Source organism: Erpetoichthys calabaricus, chromosome 16 (assembly GCF_900747795.2).
Source record: "Erpetoichthys calabaricus chromosome 16, fErpCal1.3, whole genome shotgun sequence".
In the NCBI taxonomy this organism is placed as follows: Eukaryota; Metazoa; Chordata; class Cladistia; order Polypteriformes; family Polypteridae; genus Erpetoichthys; species Erpetoichthys calabaricus.
This window is the reverse complement of record NC_041409.2, coordinates 3,660,581-3,684,730: the sequence shown is the minus strand read 5'-3', so window position 1 is coordinate 3,684,730 and position 24,150 is coordinate 3,660,581. Positions and strand designations below refer to the sequence as shown.

The 24,150-nt window shown below is 37.8% G+C and overlaps 1 protein-coding gene across 1 annotated transcript in view; it reads right to left on the bottom strand.

The window, feature by feature from the left end:
• Nucleotides 1–24,150, bottom strand: part of sdhc (succinate dehydrogenase complex, subunit C, integral membrane protein) — a 66,607-nt gene that overhangs the window by 23,893 nt on the left and 18,564 nt on the right. Inside the window, exons 2-4 of the mRNA XM_028821615.2 lie at nucleotides 14,164–14,226; nucleotides 13,659–13,760; nucleotides 13,505–13,566 (exon numbers count right to left, since the gene is read on the bottom strand). Coding sequence (XP_028677448.1) covers nucleotides 13,505–13,566; nucleotides 13,659–13,760; nucleotides 14,164–14,226 — 227 coding nt within the window. The remainder of the gene's footprint in view (nucleotides 1–13,504; nucleotides 13,567–13,658; nucleotides 13,761–14,163; nucleotides 14,227–24,150) is intronic.

The window sequence follows — 24,150 nt, the reverse complement described above, 5'->3', positions numbered from 1 at the left end:
TCCCGTGTAGGTGGAAGGCTGAAATTTGGCAGGCTCATTCCTTACAGCTTACTTACAAAAGTTAGGCAGGTTTCATTTCGAAATTCAAAGCGTAATGGTCATAACTGGAACATATTTTTTGTCCATACACTGTAATGGAGGAGGCGGAGTCACGTATCGCGTCATCACGCCTCCTACGTAATCACGTGAACTAAAAACAAGGAAGACATTTACAGCACGAGTCACACGCGGGAACGAAGGTAAATGACGTTAATTTTTGACTGTCTTTTAATACTGTGTAAGCATACATATTAACACATGTGCAATTAAACGTGTGCATTTACAGGGTGATTTCTCAGGCTTAAAAGCTCACCTTTTATCAAACGCGGGAAGAAAGGTAACTGACGTTGTTCACTGTCTTTTAATACTGTGTAACCATACATATTAACACATGTCCAATTAAACGTGTGCGTTTACGGGGTGATTTCTCAGGCTTAAAAGCTCGCCTTTTACTAAAAAGGTAAATGCAAAACTATTTTCAATCAGTTTATTGAAACGCTCCCGTTAAGGATTGCAATAACATATTCGCGAGATAAAAGAACGAAGTAGGGGGAAATGGAGAAACAGCCGCAAACAGCGAAGAGCAAAAAATTAATTAAACAATTGAGAACGGAGCGAGTTAAGCATACAAGCATGTTCATAAGGGAAACAAAGCACGGTGTAAAACGTAAGTTTAAATTAAGTTTATAGAAACGCTCCCGCTGCGGATTGCAATAACATATTCGCGAGATAAAAGTTTAATGAGAAGACACGAGGTATAAACGAACCACACGCCGTGGCGCAACGTTAGGGGCAACAGTTTCAACCATTCTATGATCTGCTTCTCGCAACTGAAAGACGGCACATGGCGGATGTTAGCCGACTTGCTGACCGCAACGTTAGGGGCTTCAACTATGGCGCTGACGCCACATCTCACTGCCAACACTTTGCAGACTGTACTTAAAAGACACGCCCTCCTCACTGGACAGTTAAAAACACCAATCAAACTAACGATGACATCAAGTATTACCCAATCAAAAGTAGGAAAGGAGGCATCTTCATAAAATGCGTGTGGGATGATTTGCATGAGACGCTGCTTTCAAAAAAAAATGATAAAAAAAAATACGGGATAAATCCCGTCCAGTATTGATTCAAAACGGGACGCGCAATTTCATTCTCAAACGCGGCACGATTCCGTATTTTAAAGGACGGGTGGCAACCCTACAGTGCCAGGTAACCACCCATACAATCAGATTGTGATTCAGACTAGGAATGCAATGAATGTAATTACCCCGATCTACATACAAGGCGAAAGTCTTGCAACATTCAAAGATGATGGTTTGGGATAAGTACACCATACAACATAAAAGAGCTTATGAAGCCTTGAACCGAAAAAAGCAACATCTCAGAGATCGTAAAAAAAAAAAAAATAGGAGGTAATGTCGTTTTACTCGCTGTACATTTTAGTCAAACATTACCAGTTATTCCACGAGGGAGACCAGCAGATGAACTCAACGCGTGTTTAAAATCCATGCTTCTCCCACGCTCGGTTATATGTCGCGTGTTCTCGGGTAGGTGCACCAAAAAATGTATACATTTAAGCATGTAATGGGCAAACAAAAAATGAGGTATACCCGAAGGCACTGCAGTAGTACTTAATGTAACTTTACTTCTTAAATGTTAATGTTTTACTGTTTAATAATTTATACGCTTCTTATATGTTGTTCAAATTCTTTTATCAAAATACCACTGACAGCGCAATGCACGATAACATGGAGTGAATACACCATACGCATCCGCCCACGGCTGCCCTGCTGTGCGCAGATAGGAGTTGATTCTACAATAAAATAAAATAAAGATAAAAAGAGTAAAACAATCATCACCCATAAAGCGTGTGTGTGTGTATATATGTGTATATATATATGTTGATATGTGGATGTGTATATGTATATATATATATATATATATATATATATATATATAGATATGTATATATATGTGTATATGTATATATATGTTTATATGTGTGTGTCTGTATTTTATATATATAAAACACAGCAACACTCATAACAATGACAACACAATTACATTGACAATCATGTTACGTTATTTTTAAAATGTTTCCTTTTTTTTTCATAACCTCTAACACACTACTTCTCCGCTGCGAAGCGCGGGTATTTTGCTAGTTGATGATAAAATGATGGTAAAAAGCGTAAGCTAGCCTTAGCTTGCTTTAGTTTAGAAGCCTTGCTTGCTATACATGAAAATGAGAAGATAGCAATACAGCCCAAGTAAGGACTTCAATACCCAAATGGCAGGCAGGATGTCTGCACATGTTTTGAAATATGTTTTATTCAGACTTTAGCTGAAAACAAATGGTAAAAGCGAAACTGAATCATTACCTACTCTACCCCAACCGACTGCTCTGGGTAGCTTTTATTTACATATTTGCCTTGCCAAAGTTGAATATCCTAGTCAAATCCACAGGCAAACCTGTCACACAGGGTCATCCACTGGACTTTGCAGAACAAATTGTGATATTTATACACACAGAGCATTGTGGCACTTTCTATTATCACCTTTTTGACAAGATGGGTTTCTAAGTTAAATTACAGTTGATATTTGCTTAGCCCAAGCATATAGTAGGCACACTAGTGAAATTCATTAGCTAACCTGTTATGTTATGTTTGTGGTGATGCAAAAGAGAAAACGCACCTTCTTTTATATTTATGGTTTTACATATTACCAGTAAGGATGGTCATATAATCCTTATTTGAAAAAAGGCAAATAGCACATTTATTTTGTTATGTATTTTCTCTAAATGTTTACAGCACCTGTGCTAAGTTTACTGGTACTTAAACTGAGCTGGGCTACATTCACATGCAGTTTAACACTGGAGTCTCTTTTAACATGACCAAATGTTAGTGAGTGTCCGTTAAACATCTGTATCCTACATGTGCTGTAGATATGGGATTATACAAACTTTGCCATTAATTCAAAGTGCTACAAACACCAGCACTGTCCAATGCCTCATATTTTATGTACTTAAACAGAATTGAAAAAAGGGCGCAGACTCTGGCTGAATGCCCTGCAGCTATTAACACTTCACACAGCACCGGCTCTATAAGGTAGTATGGTGCCTGTCTACCTCATGAACATAAGAGAAGCTTGTCTGTCTGATGTTTCATATTTTACATACCACAACAGAACGTAAAAAAGAAAAACAGGGCAGAGATTCATATATTATATATCACTACAAAATATAAAAAAAGAAATAAAGGGCAGAGATTGCTGCCGACCATCCTGCAGCTGTTAATGCTGCGAATAGCACCTGCTTTATCAGGCAGCACACTATTGGCTGTCAGGAAAAGGGACAAACACAAGTGCATTGGAAGTTTGGCACTAGGTCAATAAGTAGACATAGGCTGTGATTTTCTGTTGTGTAATTTGATATGGCGCAGGAATCCGCAAATCTAACACAGCCCACAATAAAATGTTACACTGACTAAAGCATGCACTGCTGAATGCCCCATGCGAGTTTACTTCACAGCACTGAAGTCCATCTTGTGGACAGAAAATAGCATTTAAAGGTGCCCTCGTGGTGCCCTGGAAGAGACGAACTCATAGCACAAGCTTTCATGTTGCCTCATCTGTATATATTACAGTTGTGGTTAGGGGTGGGCGGTATGACCAAAATTCTATATCACGGTATTTTTCTAAATTATCCCGGTTTCACGGTATTGGACGGTATTTTTTTCCCCATGCATGAGTGAATGTTAACCACATTTTCCACTGCAATTACTGCAGTAGACTGGCTAAGAATAACCTATTCCACTGTTATGAGAATTGTACATTGTACAAAAAAAACATTTTAATGTGCACACAAATATTAATACAGGTTTGCATGGCCCCATAAAGTGATTTTTTTTTAAGGGGGTGACACTAATGAAAAGAAGGAATCGCATTGCATGACAGTTGCAGTCAAAATATAGAACCTTTTTATTGAATAAATTTTGCAAAAACTTAAACTATGATTTTGACAACATATTTTCAACCATCCAAATTGGCATTTAGACTTAGTAAAATATCCAGAGGTGCTTGTCAAAACTTGTATTGCACTGAACATGTCTTAGAAACGTAATAAATAGTAAATATTTTTTGTGAACCAACTACACTTTCTGTTAATGTTAACAATCTCTGTCCACTGACACATTAAAGTGACTTTTTAAACAACTTTACCATCAATAAACCGCATAATATTTAAACTAATAAATAATAACAATAAAATAAATAATAGTATTATTACTGATAGCTGCACTATTACTTCAAGACTTCAAACCCAGGTGCATTACACAGCATTCACCAAATTAAAATAAAATAAAACAAGTACAACTTTGTGATGACATCCTTACCAACTGTACCATCATTTAGGCAAACTGCATTAATATGGGCCTTGCTTCAAGCTAAGCTATATACATAAATAAAATAACTGCAACTTGCATTTACTGTATAATGCTATGTGTGGTATAGCCCTACGGAAGTGCATTAGGGCCACGGTGAAGAAAAAAAAAACACAGTAAAGAGGGAAGAAAAAAAAAACAAACTACCGGTATATGTCAAGAATAAAGTCGACATGCTGACTTTATTCTCGACATTTCCACTTTAATTTTGACGCTTATGTCAAGATTAAAGTCAACATTTCCACTTTATTTTCATAGTTTACTTCATAATTAAAGTAGAATGTCATAAACTAAACTTCATCCTAAAATCAATGTTTAATTTACTTGATTTTCTCAAACCCAGTCATAAGTTAATGCAGCACATTAAATGCTTTGTGTTGTGTTCCCCGACCCAGTTGTTAATCACTATGCTTCTTAAACTGACTTCCTATGCACTAAGAGGAGGCAGCAATCACCGCACAGAATCCATTCATTTCATGGTATTCCTGCTCTCTAAAAATTTAGAATGCTAAGATAAATACTTGATATCATTTTCATGATGAAATGCATTAAAGCAGGTATTAAACAAGCACGGTAGTGAGGCGGTAGTGCTGCTCCCTGGCAGTAAGGGGTCCCCAGGTGTACGTTCAGTGTGGAGACATTTATGGCAGGTGTGACGAGGCTCCAAAAAACTGGATGTATGAATGGGTATCGCACAGGTTTAACTTAAATATTGTGTAAATGTTGGGATTGTGATCTGGTGGTCGGAGACACGAACACAGAATTCAATGCATGTTCTTCTGAGCGGGCTTAATTTATTGCACGCGTGCTGTCTCTATCTGACGTACTAAAACCCCAGTTCCTATCCGTCCTTTTTCTTTCTCCACATAACCAATCACCACACGATAAACGTCTTTGTGAAATTAAAACTAGTTATAAACTTAGCCCACGGAGTGTTCAGAACTTTAAAAATATCTTCGTTATACATGTTTAATTATGCCATCCATTCAGAGTTGCGCCCATCTCTGAACAAGTCGCCAGCACATCGAAGGATAAATACAAGCAAAACATACACTAGCAGGGTCAATATAGCACAACAAAACCCCACATCCTACATGACTTTGAAAGGAAACTGAAGCGCCGAGTAAACCCACCAGAAAAACATGCAAATGCAAGGCAGGCACGCCGCCTTGCCCCCATATGATTAATGCATGCTTTAATGCATTTCACCATGAAAATTATATTAAGTATTTATTTTAGCATTCTAAATGTTCAGAGAGAAGGAAGATCATGAAGTGAATGTATTCTGTGCGGCGATTGCTGCCGGCGCCTCCTGTTAGTGCAAGAAGTAGTCAGTTTAAGAATCACTTAACACAAAGCATTTAATGTGCTATATAACTTATGACGGGGTTTGAAAACATGTCGCCACACTATTACACAGTACCCAGGTACATTACACTGTATTGAAAACAAATGAAACAAGTACAACTTGGCTTGCAGTATTATCCAGTAGTATAGAAACAGTATTTACACATCTGACCTTTTAAAACTAAAGTATCTCCTGGCTCTCTGTCCATTTTCACCACGCAGCATTCCTATGCTACCGCCCACTATTTGGTGGTGTAGCATTGAAAAAGAGCCCTAGTGCAACAAATCTGTGTTTAGCGGTGTAGCAGTGAAAAAGGTCCCCACTTGAACAGTTTCCCGCTGTGCCAAGTTCCGAACGTCGTTTAGGCAATTTAAACCGGTGTTGCGGTATAAGAAAAATCCATATCATAAAAAAAAATAAAAAACTGTTTTCGGTATGAACCGGTATACCGCCCAGCACTAGTTGTGGTCAACATTACTAAGAATAATAAAAACAGGAAAGGTTACCATGACTCAATTTTTGGCATCCTTTTGAAAAATTCAGATTAGTTTGATTAGCAGAAATAGATTATCACTGCTGTAAAATTAGGCTCACTTGTGACAAATTGGCAATACTAACATGGCATAAATTATTCAATGATCAACAAATGAATGAAGCATTTAATGCTTAAAAAAGGTCACTTTCTTTCACTGATCCTTTCTGACAATGCCGAAAGACCAGTCTGAGAACAATGGACAATTATAATGAACAGAAAATTATGAGAGGATACAAGGCCATATCCAGAGACCTTGGCATTGTGGTTTCTACAGTCTGCAATGTTACTAAGAAGGCAGCTACTCATGAAACTGTCAAGAAAGTACCAGAACATAGTGGAAAGAGGAAAATTAATAAAAGAAGTAGGGCTTTGGTTGGGTGAAGTGCCTTTAATACAGTCATCTATGAAAAAACTACATGCAAGTTGAAAGTTCTGAATACTTTTTTTGGTTACATAACTTTGGACATCCTAATAAAATATTCTGATGATCAAAAAGTTTGTATATTTACAATTATTTCTTGAGATAATGTACAGAATACATCTATTGCACATACTGGGACCAATTCCCTACTGTAAAGAATAGCATCAGAAACAAGGACACTAAATACACACAGGCATGAACTAAAACATACATATGGTGCATCTGTTTTAGCATTAACTGCCATCACCTAAAAATAAACCTATGGCATTCTTGTTACTGTTCCAGAATGTTAAACATACTGTAGTTTTGCTATGACCTATTTTTCTACTGTATTATTCACAGAAATATAGCTAAAATGTACACATTTATATGAATTAGACTCTGAATAAAGGACACTATTTACAATTCAAACCAAGAAGAAAACTGTTGAGCCTGGTTACCTTGAAATGTAGCTGTCCACTTCAAATTCCACCGGTTTTTAAACAGGGAAGGGAATAATGGAATTACAAGGTTAAGAAGAAGCGATGGAGTAGAGCATTTCCTGCTAGAATCTAACCTTTGTGCATTGACCAATGTAAAAAAATGGAAAGACATACATATTAAAATGCTTACTGTTTTCAAGTTGTGAATGTGCCTTTGCAATTCAAAAATATTCTTAGAAAATGAAATAGTTACAAACAGAGCACTCAGCTCTGTTTTAGCCTATGAAGTATATTTTCTAACAAAATGCGTTTGTAATGCAGACACTTTGGACACTTGCAGAATCTTAACCTCCTAAGTACCTCCTAAGTGCAGACTGCCATTTGCAAATGCTACTGACACAGCATACTGGCAGCTGGCCCATATATTTGTGAATATGGCAATCCTGGGATGAATAAACTGCAAATTTACCAAGGTGTAGTTGAAAGTAAGATTAAATGGAAGAACAAAAATAACGATGGGAATAAACATGTTCAATGATTTAGATGGAATGAAAAATGTGAGTAGATATCCTAAAAGATCTGAGATTAAATAATGCAGTTAATTTCTTAGTAGTCAATAAACACATTTATAAAAACAATAGCTTCTGGATTTTCCAATCTTTACTATATGTCAGAACATGAATATGACTTAGGCCTTTGCCTAGCCTACAATGGGCATGCATGCATCAGGTAGAAAATCCTTGAAGGGACTATGCAGTGAAAATATTCAGATTCCTTTGTGTTTTATGCACTTTCAAGGCTATCGGCTCGCACAAGACACTGATGTTGTGCTCACAGCATATAGAAAAAGGCAAAAATTACTAAAGGAGCAGCACAGAATTGCCCTGTGTTAAGTCAATGTGCTGAATGCAGTTGAAAGTAACAGTATGTTCATTTGTGACAGGATTGACCTTAAGCTGTACACGGCAATCTTAAAGCATATTGTACAAAATTTACAAAACAATCTCAATAGAGAGTGTGAATAAATGTGTACATACCCGCTTGTGTCTATCTTTGTCTTACTGCACTGTGCTTTCATGTCTCTCTTTGTCCTTTAATATTGTGAGCTCAGCTGCATTCTACACCCACAAATTCACTTAGTTAAGTGCCTTATTATTAATTTTGCTGCGGAAAGAGCTCCTCCTTACCGAACAGGTTATATTTAAGTAATAAAGATTGATAAGAGGCTGAACTGATTAAATTTAATTAATAAAGACTGAGGCAGTCAACCGAGTTATTTACAATCTTATTTTCATGGGGCTCCAAATTTTTCACTACAACAGTAACGCTGCCAGCCACAGGATTTATCACAAGACTGGGGCGGCCAGTAAATTATTTGCCTTTTGCTCAGGTATGCAGCATCCATACCGAACAAAACACAATTTAGATGCATACAGGCAAATAGCTACAGATTTGCTTGAAAGTTTGTGAACCCTTTAGAATTGTCTATATTTCTGCATAAATATGACCTAAAACATCATCAGATTTTCACTCAAGTCCTAAAAGTAGATAAAGAGAAACCAGTTAAACAAATGAGACAAAAATTTTATACTTGGTCATTTATTTATTGAGGAAAATTATCAAATATTACATCTTTGTGAGTGGCAAAAGTATGTGAACCTCTAGGATTAGCAGTTAGTTTGAAGGTGAAATTAGAGTCCGGTGTTTTCAATCAATGGGATGATAATCAGGTGTGAGTGGGCACCCTGCGTTATTTAAAGAACAGTGATCTATCAAATTCTGCTCTTCACAACACGTTTGTGGAAGTGTATCATGGCACAAACAAAGGAGATTTCTGAGGACCTCAGAAAGAGAGTTGTTGATGCTCATCAGGCTGAAAAAGGTTACAAAACCATCTCTAAAGAGTTTGGACTCCACCAATCCACAGTCAGACAGATTGTGTACAAATGGAGGAAATTCAAGACCATTTTTACTCTCCCCAGGATTGGTCGACCAACAAAGATCACTCCAAGAGCAACAAGGCCTGTAATAGTCAGCGAGGTCACAAAGGACCCCAGGGTAACTTCTAAGCAACTGAAGGCCTCTCTCACATTGGCTAATATTTCATGTTCATGAGTCCACCATCAGGAGAACACTGAACAACAATGGTGTGCATGGCAGGGTTGCAAGGAGAAAACCACTGCTCTCCAAAAAAAACATTGCTGCTTGCCTGCAGTTTGCAACAGAACACGCGGACAAACCAGAAGGCTATTGGAAGAATGTTTTGTGGACGGATGAGACCAAAATAGAACTTTTTGGTTTAAATGAAAAGCGTTATGTTTGGAGAAAGGAAAACACTGCATTCCTGCATAAGAACCTTATTCCATCTGTGAAACATGGTGGTGGTAGTATCATGGTTTGGGCCTGTTTTGCTGCATCTGGGCCAGGACGGCTTGCCTTCATTGATGGAACAATGAATTCTGAATTATATCAGAGAATTCTAAAGGCAGGACGGCTTGCCTTCATTGATGGAACAATGAATTCTGAATTATATCAGAGAATTCTAAAGGAAAATGTCAGGACATCTGTCCATGAACTGAATCTCAAGAGAAGGTAGGTCATGCAGCAAGACAACGACCCTAAGCACACAAGTCGTTCTACCAAAGAATGGTTAGAGAAGAATACAATTAATATTTTGGAATGGCCAAGTCAAAGTCCTGACCTTAATCCAATCGAAATGTTGTGGAAGGACCTGAAGCAAGCAGTTTATGAGAGGAAACCCACCAACATCCCAGAGTTGAAGCTGTTCTGTACGGAGGAGTGGGCTAAAATTCTCCAAGCCGGTGTGCAGGACTGATCAACAGTTACCGGTAATGTTTAGTTGCAGTTATTGCTGCAAAGGGGGGGGTCACACCAGATACTGAAAGCAAAGGTTCACATACTTTTGCCACTCACAAATATGTAATATTCGATCATTTTCCTTAATAAATAAATGACCAAGTATAATATTTTTGTCTCATTTGTTTAACTGGTTTCTCTATCTACTTTTAGGACTTGAGTGAAAATCTGATGATGTTTTAGGTCATATTTATGCAGAAATATAGAAAATTCTAAAGGGTTCACAAACTTTCAAGCACAACTGTAGGCAAGCACCATGGAAAGTAACATGACTGTTTGCTATTTTGGAATATTTTTTCATTCAGCTAAGGGTGACCAATCATGGAATGAGGTTTTGTAAAAAGCAGAATCCAACTGGGGATGGCCACAAAGTAAGCATGAACCAGTTGGAGCATGATCGTTTTCGCCCATCCACATTAAAACACATATGCTTCATATACAAAAAAGTATTCAGCTCTGGAAACCATTTTTAAGTCTTCATTTTCAGGGGTTGAAAATCCTAGGCAAGTGTGGATGAAAGGCAAAAAAACTGAGACAAACCTCTGCATTTCTATATGAAAATGTAGCAGCGTGGATGGGGCTGAAACCCATTAATCAACAAGGCCAGATAACATTTATACTCGTGTGACTACAGAGGTTAGTAAGTGCAACATAAATCCTTGACATATATGTACTTTAGAAGTCACTGTAACACTGGAGAACTCAAAGACTGGAAATATTATTCCATTATATAAAAATGGTGATAGGGCAGATCTATGTAACAATAGGTAAGCTTAACATGCATCACAGGTTAATTAATGGAGGTAAATTTTTAAGAAAAGATTAGCAGCACATGGCAAGAACAGGTGTTTTACTGAACAGTCAACATAGGTTCAGAGAGGTAAGGTTGTGTTTTACTAATATGCTGGAATATGCATATATTCATTTTGGAAAAAAGTGCTTTGGACTGATGAGACAAAAATTGAGTTATTGGGTCATAATGAAAAGTGCTTTGCATGGCGGAAAAACAGCACCACATTCCAAGAAAAACACCTGCTACCTACTGTCAAATTTGGTGGAGGTTCCATCATGCTGTGGGGCTGTGTGGCTAGTTCAGGGACTGGGGCCCTTGTTAAAGTTGAGGGTTGGATGAATTCAACCCAATATCAATGAATTCTTCAGGATAATGTTCAAGCATCAGTCACAAAGTTGAAGTTGTGCAGGGGATGGATATTCCAACAAGACAATGACCCAAAACACAGTTCAAAATCTACAAAGGCATTCATGCAAAGGGAGAAGTACAATGTTCTGGAATGGCCGTCACAGTCCCCTGACTTGAATATCATCAAAAATCTATGGGATAATTTGAAGCAGGCTGTCCACGCTTGGCAGCCATCAAATTTAACTGAATTGGAGAGATTGTGTATGGAAGAACGGTCAAAAATACCTCCATCCAGAATCCAGACACTCATCAAAGGTTATAGGAGGCATCTAGAGGCTGTTATATTTGCAAAAGGAGGCTCAACTAAGTATTGATGTTATATCTCTGTTGGGGTGCCCACATTTATGCACCTGTCTAATGTTATGATGCATATTGCATATTTTCTGTTAATCCAATAAACCTGATGTCACAGCTGAAATACTACTGTTTCCATAAGGCATGTCATATATTAAAAGGAAGTTGCTAATTTGAAAGCTCAGCCAATGATAAACAAAAATTCAAAGAATTAAGAGGGGTTCCCAATCTTTTTCATATGACTGTAACCTAGAATCCTTTTAATCATTACACACGGGGACTGTTACAGTATACAAGCATGGGAAGATCTGTGGCAGAAGAAATGAAATTTAAGTAAATGTAATGTTTTTAACATAGGATGTTAAAATATTACATTTGAACAGTCAATGGGAGGTCTGAAACTTGAAAGGACCCTTCTTTAGAAGAACGTAGGAGTCATAGTGGACTCATCATTTCCAAACAAAAGGCAGTATAAAGAAGCAAATAAGAAGACTTACAAAATGTTAGGTTATATATCACAATGTGTACACAAAAAGTCAAAGGAAATTATGATTAAGCTTTATAATGTACAAGTGAGCCTGCACCTGGAGTAATACATGCAGTTTTTGGCTCCAGGCTACAAAAAAAAAATATATATATAGCAGCACTAGGAAAAATGATTCTGGGACCAAGAAGTACGATATATAAGAAAAAAAATTAATGGAGCTGAACATTTTCAGTTTAAGTAAATGGAGATTAAGAGGTGATATGGCTGAAGTCTTAAAAATTAGAAATCAATACAGTGGGTCTAGGCTGTTACTTCAAAATAAGTTCAACAAGAACACAGGGACAAAGTTGGCAACTTAAGGGTAAATTTCACACAAACAGAAGACCACAGAATAAATTACTAAATAGTATGGTAGACAGCAGGACTTTAGGGACCTTCAAAGCTGGACTGGATGTTATTTTGGACTTATTAGGTGGATGGGATTGGCACGCTTTATTAGGCTGAATGGTATGTACTCATCAATATTTTTTTTAAGTTATTATGAATGATGTAGCCCTGACAGTTTAAACAGGTGAATATGGAGAGTGTTAAAAAAAATCCCTTATAAGAAAATACCAGATCAGTCTAAGCATTTCTGGAAAATGGCTGCCACGTGTTCTAATCTGTTTAACTCTTTGATCTTTAGATATGAAAGTTTTACATCTGGCAATATAGCATGCTGTCCTGGTAGGCCATTTTATTCTAATAACTAACAAAAAACAGTTCGGATAGACATTTATATCAGAAATGTCTGAGGCAAAGGTGCACAGAGGTTTAAATAAAATACTGTTGAGGACAATTTTTCATGTAAACAAATTGTTTAAATGTTTAAAATAGTATCTATCTATCTAAAAAAATGTATTTATTTATTTATTTTTTTTAAAGTTAAACAAATAGTACAAATCAAATCTACTAACAACAGTAGCCTATATAAAATGAAGTATAAATAGTGCAATTTTTTAAAAATTAAACAAGCAATGCCATTTTATATCTACACCAACACTTTAGTGCAAATAGTAGTCCATAAGCAATACATAACAAATAAATAAAGGCAGGGCATTGTTAGAAAAAGACCAGAGAAGGGCGTCTAAGCCGATTCCCAGACTGCAGCAAATGACTTATGAGGAAAGACTGACGGAGTTGAAACTTTTTCAGTTTAAGCAAATAGAAATTAAGAGGTGACACAAGAGAAGTTTTTAACATGATGACAGTAGTGAAAAGTCAATCAAAATGACACCTTTTATTTACGAGAGAGAGAGAGAGAGAGTAGATTATACCTGTCCATCAGCCAAACTGTATAAAGAAATCCATTAAAAAATCTCAGTGATTAATAAATATCAGTAAACAACTAAAACTGCACTTTAACAAACTGTTGAACATTCTTCTTCTAAAAAAAATGTACCTGAACTCAAAGCAATGCCCGTCCCACGGTGAGAAATCGACATCATCATAGGAACTGACCACCTAATTAAAAAGGAAATAAAGACTGTCTGAACCATTCTTTGTGCACACTACTACCCAATGCCCTCATAACAGCCTTTCAGTGTTGCACATACCCATAAATGGTAATATGGGGAGACAGTGGCCGCTTCAGTTGAGTATTCTTGTCCCAAAACTTCTGCATCTCATCTTTGGCACTTGTTCCCATAGGTACTGCACTATAAGAAACCATGTAAAATGATCACTGTTGTCATATACTGAAATTCAGCAGTGAGTTAAGAACAGAGAGCAGACATGTTAAATTAGTGTATTCTCTGAAATTAAGGTTCATCTATTACTTACAATTTAGTCCCTTTTATTTTTATAGAATAGATGTACACTTTTCCAAATAGGAGAAAAATAGAAAATAGCATAAAAAATATCAATGCAAAGTGCAGTATGAATATACAAACTATGTTAAATGTAATACTATATTTTGATAGTCATTAATGCATTATACAGCTTAAACAGATCTACCTGCTTTTTCAGAAAAACAGTGCTGCAGCTGTAAATCATAGCTAACACTAACTGGAAGAAGCCTAAACGGAAAACACAATTATGGTTTGAGGTAACAGTACTTACTGTCTATAAAGTATACAAGTTGGATGATGAGCTGAAACAATATGTCTGCCACGAGTCAGTGACCTGCAAATGACAGATAAAAACAAATCTTGAGCATGTTTGCTTAATTCCACTAAAAGAACTGAGCTCTAACAGTTCGACTGTTTACATTGCTTAAAAGCATCAAACCTCAGAGAGATGCATTTTTGTGTATACCTGCTAAATTAGCAATTCAGTCTGCCTGCCTTTTTCCAGATAAAAATGAGTTACTGTACTTGACAACCAACAGCTGTGCCTGGTGATCCCAAAAATGCTTACATCAGCAGGTGATATTTTCTCTGCTGCAGTAAAGCTTTATGATTCAAGGAAATGCAGATTGTATCTTTATACAGGGCGATCACCATTTAATATTCAGATTTATTAATGAGGAGGAGGCTCTCTTTCTCTTCATATGTTCTAATACAAGGCAAAAACCTGGAATTTTAATGGCTAAGCAACAGAAAACCTTTTGCATGCAATACAGAAAAGAGTGGATAAACATTACATTAATCCACCCTCTTATACATCTCTAGAAATTACAAGCCTCAAATCAATTTATTCTGAACAGAAAGCTACAAAGTACTGAAATGGAATTAACACCATATTTAAAGTGTGTGATGAGTAAAGTGCTACATTCCTGTCTGTTTCAGTCTTTCTTCATTTCACATGTAATAAAGTAAAATTAAATATGAAAATTTTCTTCACTACCAAAAAAAAACAATTTATATTCACAAATGAACATTTAACTGTAAACGGATGTGAATTGATTGTAGAAAGATGAATACATAAAACACTCTTAACACACTTAAAGGTAATATGACAGAGCTTATCATGCCAGCAACAGGCATTAGTCCATCTCAGGATTTATTCATATACACGGTCCAATTTAGAAAAGCAAAATAACCTAACTAATGCACACCAGTATCAGATTACCTGGAGAAAAACCCATTCAGTCTGGGTATAAAGTACACCCCCAAAATTCACAGGGGTTACGTTCCTACAGCACCCGTGAATTGTGAAAAACCGCAACTTTTGGATGTGGTTAAAAAATTTCTTTTAAATGACTATTTTTATAGTTTAAACCCTAAACATAGTATGCCCCCAAAGCACTTTAATTTCGTTGCAAACTCAGCTTACTACATTAATACATAACCTTAAAACAGAATGTAAAGGTAAGCCCATGTACTGTACAGTACTGTACTGCTATGTCTCCCGCGGTGTTAGAATGTAAAATACCGATGTTACCGCTATATGTACTGTAATTCATGCAAGCGCGTTTTCTTTGGTATGCGCTGTCGTTTTCTTTGTTATAAGTAAATACATGATTATTTCATTTAATTAAAATACAGTAAAATGTGCGGGTTCTCACCAATGATGAATGATATTGATGATGATGATGAAGTAGCTGTGCAGTACGATGCAGAGGATTTAAAACTCCTCAGGTGGCACAGGGCAGCAGTTAATCAGCAGCAAGGAGAAATGAATAACGCTCTCGGATTGGCTACTTTCACCATCCCAAATCACGTTTCCCACAGCGTTTGCTTCCTGTTCTCTCTACAGCGCAGTACTGCCATGAAAAAAGCCACAAAAAATTGTGGAGGATATTTGCACGTTCTGTTAGCAATTAATAGTTAGGTTCTAAGGAAAAATCCGTGAACGACTGAGTCCGCGAACCCTGAACCGCGACTTCGCAGGGGTCTACTGTACTTCATACTTGCAGCAACTAGGTGCAGAATTTATACGGAGAACAATGTACCCATGAGACAGCAATGCTACACACGGCTCCATTATGTTAGACTACCATGTAGGCCTATAATTGGAAATGGTGAGCTGGTTCACTGTGTTGGCATGCCCCTTATTCATGTCGGGGGAAAAAAATAATTGGGATGATAAAAAAAACTTTAAGAATGTATCATAACACTCAGCATTAGTTAAATGTAATCAAGTAGTAGCAATTCGAATGTTCATTAAAAAATGAACGGGGTAAAGAATTTGTGTGTACAATACTTAACTTTAAATAACCCATAAGCATCATGAATGCTTCCTGGATAGACCAATCAAGGTCACCAAAGTTGTGCCTATTCTCCACATACTTTCCAAAGCTCCAAAACTCAAAAAAATTGAATAATATTCTTCTAAGAGATAATTGAAAAGTTTCTGCTGTTTCTTACGATTGCAGCAATTTTTATACTGCTACCCCACTAGTGAACCTAGGTAAGAATAATAAAACATGAATGACAATGAAGGTGGATATTATTTCAAAGTCAAACGTAACAACTGATAAAGAAGAGAGAAAAACAGACATGAATCTTTGAATTCAAATTAATTTTAATGATTTTTTTTCAAGAAAGAATAAAACTGAATAAAAAAATCATTTAAATTCAGTTTTAATCAAAAATCCAAGAATAAAACTGAATAAAAAAAAAAATTGTTCAAAAGACATGTTGATGTAAATGTCCATGTGCAAGGACAAGAAGAAATGACTGAGCTGCGTTTGTATGTCTGCTTTTATCCCTTCATCACTAACATTTACAAGTACCATAAATTTACACAGGAAGTTACAGACTTGTGTCAAATGTACGTTTTCATTATAATAATAAAAAAAGCAGATTACTACTCAAAGCACTAAATGCAGGGACGACACAACGACGCAAGATTTGGGCCTATTATCTCGAGGTTCCCAAGTGGTAGCCTTTCCACTGTTCCATCTGCGTAGATCTGAGACAGAACAGCGTTACCTTTGTAACAACTGGTTCAAAAGGAAATGTACAAACACACATATGCAAATGTTTTTTACTTTGTACCAACTGATAGCTGGGATTCAGCAACATGTCAATTGAGCAATTTCTTTTTCTTCAGTTTTATTCTTGAATAAAAGTATACTTGTTTTGTTACACCTTTTGTGAAAGTGTTTATTGGATATTTGGGCTTCAGTATTCACACATCCTACGCTTCACGTTAATATTATGTCGTTATTAATATAACATATGAAAGCATTTTCTGTCGTTATTACTATAACATATGAAAACATTTTCTGTTTTATCTGTGTGTTCATAACTTCTTGCCTCGCATTTCCTCTGTCATTCTATATTTACACAGATCGTTGTAGACACAATGTGGTTAGGAGGAAAAATGGCAAAGGGGTTATTCTGAAGGAATAGTATGTCAAGAGTATTTTGGAAGTGAAAAGAGTGTCAGACAGAGTAATGATTATGAAGCTGGAAATTGGAGGTGTGATGATGAATGCCGTTAGTGCATATGCCCCGCAAGTTGAGTGTGCAATGGATGAAAAAGAACATTTTTGGAGTTTGTTGGATGAAGTTATGGACAGTGTACCCAAGGGACAGAAAGTGGTGATTGAAGCGGATTTCAATGGACATGTTAGTGAAGGGAACAGAGGAGACAAGGAGATGATGGGTAGGTATGGTGTCAAGGAGAGGAATGAAGAAGGTAAGATGATAGTGGATTTTGCAAAAAGGATGGGCTTGGCTGCGGTGAATACGTATTTTAAGATGAGGGAGGAATATAGGGTGACGTACAAGAGTAGAGGAAGATGCACACAGGTAGATTACAGTAATCCCTCCTCCATCGCGGGGGTTGCGTTCCAGAGCTACCCGCGAAGTATGAAAATCCGCGAAGTAGAAACCATATGTTTATATGGCTATTTTTATATTGTCATGCTTGGGTCACAGATTTGCGCAGAAACACAGGAGGTTGTAGAGAGACAGGAACGTTATTCAAACACTGCAAACAAACATTTGTCTCTTTTTCAAAAGTTTAAACTGTGCTCCATGACAAGACAGAGATGACAGTTCCGTCTCACAATTAAAAGAATGCAAACATATCTTCCTCTTCAAAGGAGTGCGCAACAGGAGCACAGGATGTCAGAAAGAGAGAGGAAAGCAAACAAATCAATAGGGCTGTTTGGCTTTTAAGTATGCAAAGCACCGCGGCACAAAGCTGTTGAAGGCGGCAGCTCACACCCCCTCCGTCAAGAGCAGAGAGAGAGAGAGAGAGAGAGAGAGACAGAGACAGAGAAAAACAAACAGTCAAAAATCAATACGTGCCCTTCGAGCTTTTAAGTATGCGCAGCTGCACAGAAGGTAGCAACGTGAAGATAATCTTTCAGCATTTTTAGACGAGCGTCCGTATGGTCTAGGTGTGCGAACAGCCCCCCTGCTTACACCCCCTCCGTCAGGATCAGAGAAAGTCAGCGCAAGAGAGAGAGAGAGAGAAAAGTAAGTTGGGTAGCTTCTCAGCCATCTGCCAATAGCGTCCCTTGTATGAAATCAACTGGGCAAACCAACTGAGGAAGCATGTACCAGAAATTAAGAGACCCACTGTCCGCAGAAATCCGCGAACCAGCAAAAAATCCGCGATATATATTTAAATATGCTTACATATAAAATCCGCGATAGAGTGAAGCCACGAAAGGCGAAGAGCAATATAGCGAGGGATTACTGTACATCCTATTAAGAAGAGTCAATCTGAAGGAGTTCAAAGACTGCAAAGTGGTAGCAGGGGAAATTATAGTTAGACAGCATTGGATGGTGGTCAGTAGGATAATGCTGCAGATCAAGAAGAGGAGGAGAGTGAGGGCAGAGCCAAGGATCAAATGGTGGAAGTTGAAAAAGGAAGACTGCAAGGCTGAGTTTAGGGAGGAGGTAAGGCAGGCACTGGATAGCTAAAGAAATGACATATGATGAGTTGTGTGAGAAGTTGGACACTAAGGAGGGAGAAAAGGACCTGTACCGATTGGCTAGACAGAGGGACCAAGCTGGGAAAGATGTGCAGCAGGTTAAGGTCATAAAGGATAAAGATGGAAACATACTCACAAGTGAGGAGGGTGTGTTGAGAAGATGGAAAGAGTACTTCAAGAGGCTGATGAATGAAGAGAAAGAGAGAGAGAGAGAAGGTTGGATGATGTGGAGATAGTGAATCAGCAAGTGCAATGGATTAGCAAGGAGGAAGTAAGGACAGCTATGAAGAAGATGAAGAATGGAAAGGCAATTGGTCCAGATGACATACCTGTGAAAGCATGGAAGTGTTTAGGAGAGATGGCAGTGGAGTTTTTAACCAGATTGTTAAATGGAATCTTAGAAAGTGAGAGGTTGCCTGAGGAGTGGAGAATAAGTGCACTGGTGCATATTTTTAACAATAAGGGGGATGTCAGAGCTGTAGTAACTACAGGGGGATAAAACTGTTGAGCCACAGCATGAAGTTATGGAAAGAGTAGTGGAAGCTATGTTAAGAAGGGAAGTGATGATTAGATAGATAGATAGATAGATAGATAGATAGATAGATAGATAGATAGATAGATAGATAGATAGATAGATAGATAGATAGATAGATAGATAGATAGATAGATAGATAGATAGATAGATAGATAGATAGATAGATAGATAGATAGATAGATAGATAGATACTTTATTAATAATGATAGATACATCATTAATGAGCAGCAGTGTGGTTTCATGCCAAGAAAGAGCACAACAGATGCAATGTTTGCTCTGAGGGTGCTGATGGAGAAGTATAGAGAAGGCCAGAATTAGTTGCATTGTGCATATGACAGGATGCCTCGAAAGGAGTTGTGGTATAATGTGAGGAAGTCAGGTGTGGCAGAGAAGTATGTAAGAGTTGTACAGGATATGTACGAGGAAAGTGTGACAGTGGTGAGGTCTGCGGTAGGAGTGACGGATGCATTCAACCTGGAGGTGGGATTACATTACTAATTTGCAATGGTAATGGACAGGTTGACACATTAGATTAGAGAGGAGTCCCCTTGGACTATGATGTTTGCTGATGACATTGTGATCTGTAGTGATAGTAGGGAGAAGGTTAACACTAGAATTACCAGAGCCTCCGAAAAAACTTGTAGATCCGGTCCACCTTAAATCGCTTCTTAAAACTGTTCTCACCTCTCTGCCAGCGTCTTTTGTCATCTAAATGTACTGATAAAGACATGCTGCCAGCAGCCGGCTATTCCATCCCCCCAATGACTTAGAACGTAAACGAACTTCTCCCAGCTCATGCCTTGATTGATTATCTGGGAGTGAGTGGAGTTTTAGAATGGAAATAATAAATCGCTATTTGGAACACACGCATTTCATGTGTGTTGCGTTTCTGCAGTAATCTGTGTAAACACATTTTTAAAACAGAAACGTTTTTTATATTCTAGTAACAAATGACAAAATGTAGGCATAAACTATATAATGTATGAAGCCTGAAGTCCAAATATCAAAGAAACACTTTCACAAAAGGTACAAAAAAAAAAAAAGCCGCCGCCAAAAAAGCTGCCTTAGTGTGGGACATTGACACTTATTTACTATGATTGCCGCTGTGGCGCAACAGTATCAGTTGCTGACTGGCAATCAGAAGGTCATGAGTTCGATCCTGCATGACTCCCTTATGAGAAGTGAAGTGTTCTTATTTTTACTATTTTAGAATGAAAAGATACATTTGATTTCAGTCTGTAACAGCCGGTGTAATTTATGATATTTGCAAAGGTTAGCTTTGTTTTTTTTTTTTTAATTCACTTTTCATTGTCTCAGTCGTGTTCAGGATCCTTCCCTACCCCATGTAAAAGTATAATAAAACAAGTGCACTTTTATTCAAGAATATAACCGAAGAAAAAAGAAAGCAAGTTACAGTAGGCGGTTGATATGACAGCTTGCGTGGTGCAATGCTAAGAACTGCTGATTTCCATTCCGTGCTATATAACTGTTAACTGTTAACATTTGAATCCGATGATTGCATATAGCGCTGTCTTATTCAGTGTGCGCAAGAACATGCAGGTGGCCAGTTGCTGCGTGCTACAACGCACATTTTAAAAAAGAAAGAGACAAATATATGTGAAGAAATCATTTTATGACGCGAATAGTACCAATCAGAAAACATTGTCGAAGTAATGCAATATTATTTGAAAACGAACAGCGTCAGGTTGGGTGTGAAGTTATACTGGCGCAGTTTGAGTCAGATCAGAAGCTGAATAAGCTGAACAAGCTCCTGTTCTGACTCTAAGTAAAAAGCATGAATTAATTAACAGAAATAACCGCGATCGACATTTTAAACTTAACGATTTACAGTGCATACCAATTTATAAATTTTATGTCCGTTTTCAGTAGTAAGCTGCTCTTTTGGGGGGGGGGTTTGTTAGAGCGTGTGAGCTTATTCAGTGCTGAAAACGGCAAATATAGGAGTGAGTGAGATCGAACCGGGAAATCTTGATCACACTTGGTTTGCGTCTGTACTTGCGCTGTTTCTTAGAGTCAGATCAGGGGTGGGGATGCTAAAGCGCGTGAGCTTATTCAGTTCTGCTGGATCAATGCATATGTTGATCTTTTTTTCTTTCAGTAATAGCGCCAACATAAATCCAAACCCGATCTGACGCTGTTCGTTTTCAAATAATATTGCATTAGTGCGATGATGTTTTCACATATATTGTCTCTTTCTTTCAGGTGTGTAATAGGAACCACAGCATAGAGAGAAGCGTGTACATTGTAACAGGTACACACGTTGTAAATGTAGGAAAGACTATCCTTGCGTGTGTGTGAACAGTTAACATTTGAATCTGATTATTGCATATAACGCTGAACTTACTGCTCTGTACCATTCTATCCTCTGCATGTCCTGGAGTACAAAAGAAACAGCATACAGCAACATGTGGGGACTGGCAAGATCGGGGAAAAAAAAATACGCATTCACTGATTACAAAATGCAAGATGTTATGGGAATGAATATGAATAATGTTGCATCCGTGCCACAAAGTTTTCCAAAATGTACTATACAGGTCATAAAACGAATAATTCCAAATATCATATATACCTACGTCTGTGTTTTTTTGTTGTTTTGACATCATTCACCAAAAGGTGCACTCTAATTCAGCATGAGCAGGAACACTCAATAAAACCGAATAAAAAAATCCAAGTGACGGTGAGATACGAAGAAGGCAGATTCGCCAGCGTTTGTGTGTCAGCTTTTATCCCTCCAGATGAGAGAATGTCCAGTTCCATTGTCTCAAAACACCACTCACATCTCCAGTTATTCCGTTTCAAATAAAAAATAACAGCGTCAGATCCTGGGGGGGGGGGGGGGGTTGTAGTATGTATCGTGATCGTGATTTAGAGAGAATAAAAGTAAAAAAAAAAACGGTAACTTTTACAAGTCCTATAAATGCACACTGTGTGTTACAGACGCAAACCAAATGTATGTGTGTACTGTATAATATTAACAAAAAGAGGAGCTCACTACTGAAAATGGCAAATATAGGAGTGAGTGGGGATCGAACCAGGGACTCTCAATTACAAGTCAGCAAATCTTACCGCTACGCCACGGAAGCTATTGTATCAGTCTTGAACCTTTTGTGGAAGTGTTTTTACTTGATCTTTGGACTTCAGGCTTCATACATTATATAGTTTATGCCTACATTTTGTCATTTACTACTAAAATATGAAAAACGTTTCTGTTTTAAAAATGTGTTTACACAGATTGCTGTAGAAATGGAACACACATGAACTGTGTGTGTTCCAAATAGTGATCTATTATTTCCACACAAAAACTCTAGCAGTTCAGTCACTCCCAGATAATCAAACAAGGCAAGAGCTGGGAAAACTTAGTGAACGCTCTGCGACAGTGGGGGACAGAATAGCCGGCTGCTTGCTGGCTCGTCTTAATCGGCACATTTAGAAGACAAAAGAGAGCTGCGAATGGTTTTAAGGTGGGCCGGATCTACGAGTTTTTTCGTAGACTCTGGTAATTCTAGTGTTAAGGAGACCCTGGAGAAGTGGAGATATGCTCTAGAGAGGAGAGGAATGAAGGTCAGTAGGTACAAGACAGAATACAAGTGTGTGAATGAAAGGGAGATCAGTAGAATGGTGAGGATGCAAAGAGTAGAGTTGGTGAAGGTGGACAAGTTTAAATATTTGGGATAAACAGTACACAGCAACAAGGATTGGGGAAGAGAGGTGATAAAGACAGTGCAGGCAGAGTGTAATGGGTGGAGAAGAGTGTCAGGAGTAATTTGTGAAAGATGGGTATTAGCAAGAGTGAAAGGGAAGATCTACAGAATGGTAGTGAGACCAGCTTTGTTATATGGATTGGAGACGGTGGAACTGACCAGAAAACAGGAGACAGAGCGGGAGGTGGCAGAGATTTGCACTGGGTGTGACGAGGATGGACAGGATTAGAAATTAATACATTAGAGGGTTGGCTCAGAGTGGATGGTTGGGAGACAAAGTCAGAGAGGCGAGATTGCGTTGGTTTGGACATATGCAGAGGAGAGATGATGGGTATATTGGGAAAAGGATGTTAAAGATAGAGCTGCCAGGCAAGAGGAAGGCCTAAGTGAAGGTTTATGGATGTGGTGAGAGAGGACATACAAGTGATGGGTGAGACAGAAAAAGATGTAGAGGACAGGAACATATGGAACAAGATGATCCTCTGTGGCAACCCATAACGGGAGCAGCCAAAAGAATATGTATTTCAAATCACTGTATTTCATTACTTACATAATTCCTTACAAACGCATCTCCAGATAAACACTTCCACAGAGATTTCAGATGTGAGGACTGCAGCAGGGTGATGCCTTCATCTGGGTGAATGGTTGGTGGTGGGTGTAGGAGGCTATGTTCTGCTAATCCACACATTTGCAAAACAAAAGAGGGCTATTAGCGCAGTGATAAGGAGCTATGAGCCTCTTGGCGTATGTCAGGGACAACGAAAAAAAAATCGTAAACTTCAAGGATTTCAGTGTTACCATGCTACTTTAGTTATGATGGAGTCTGAGAAACTCTAGTAAATTAAACACAAATTCACGTTATACTTTAATGACAAAATACACTATGAGATTAAAGTGGACACTTCGAGATTAAATTCGAAATTTCAACCTTAATCTCGACGTAGACCTTTTTTTTCCCCCAGACAGTGTGATGCGACTCACATTTTCACGTCGACTTTGACATGTGACCACTT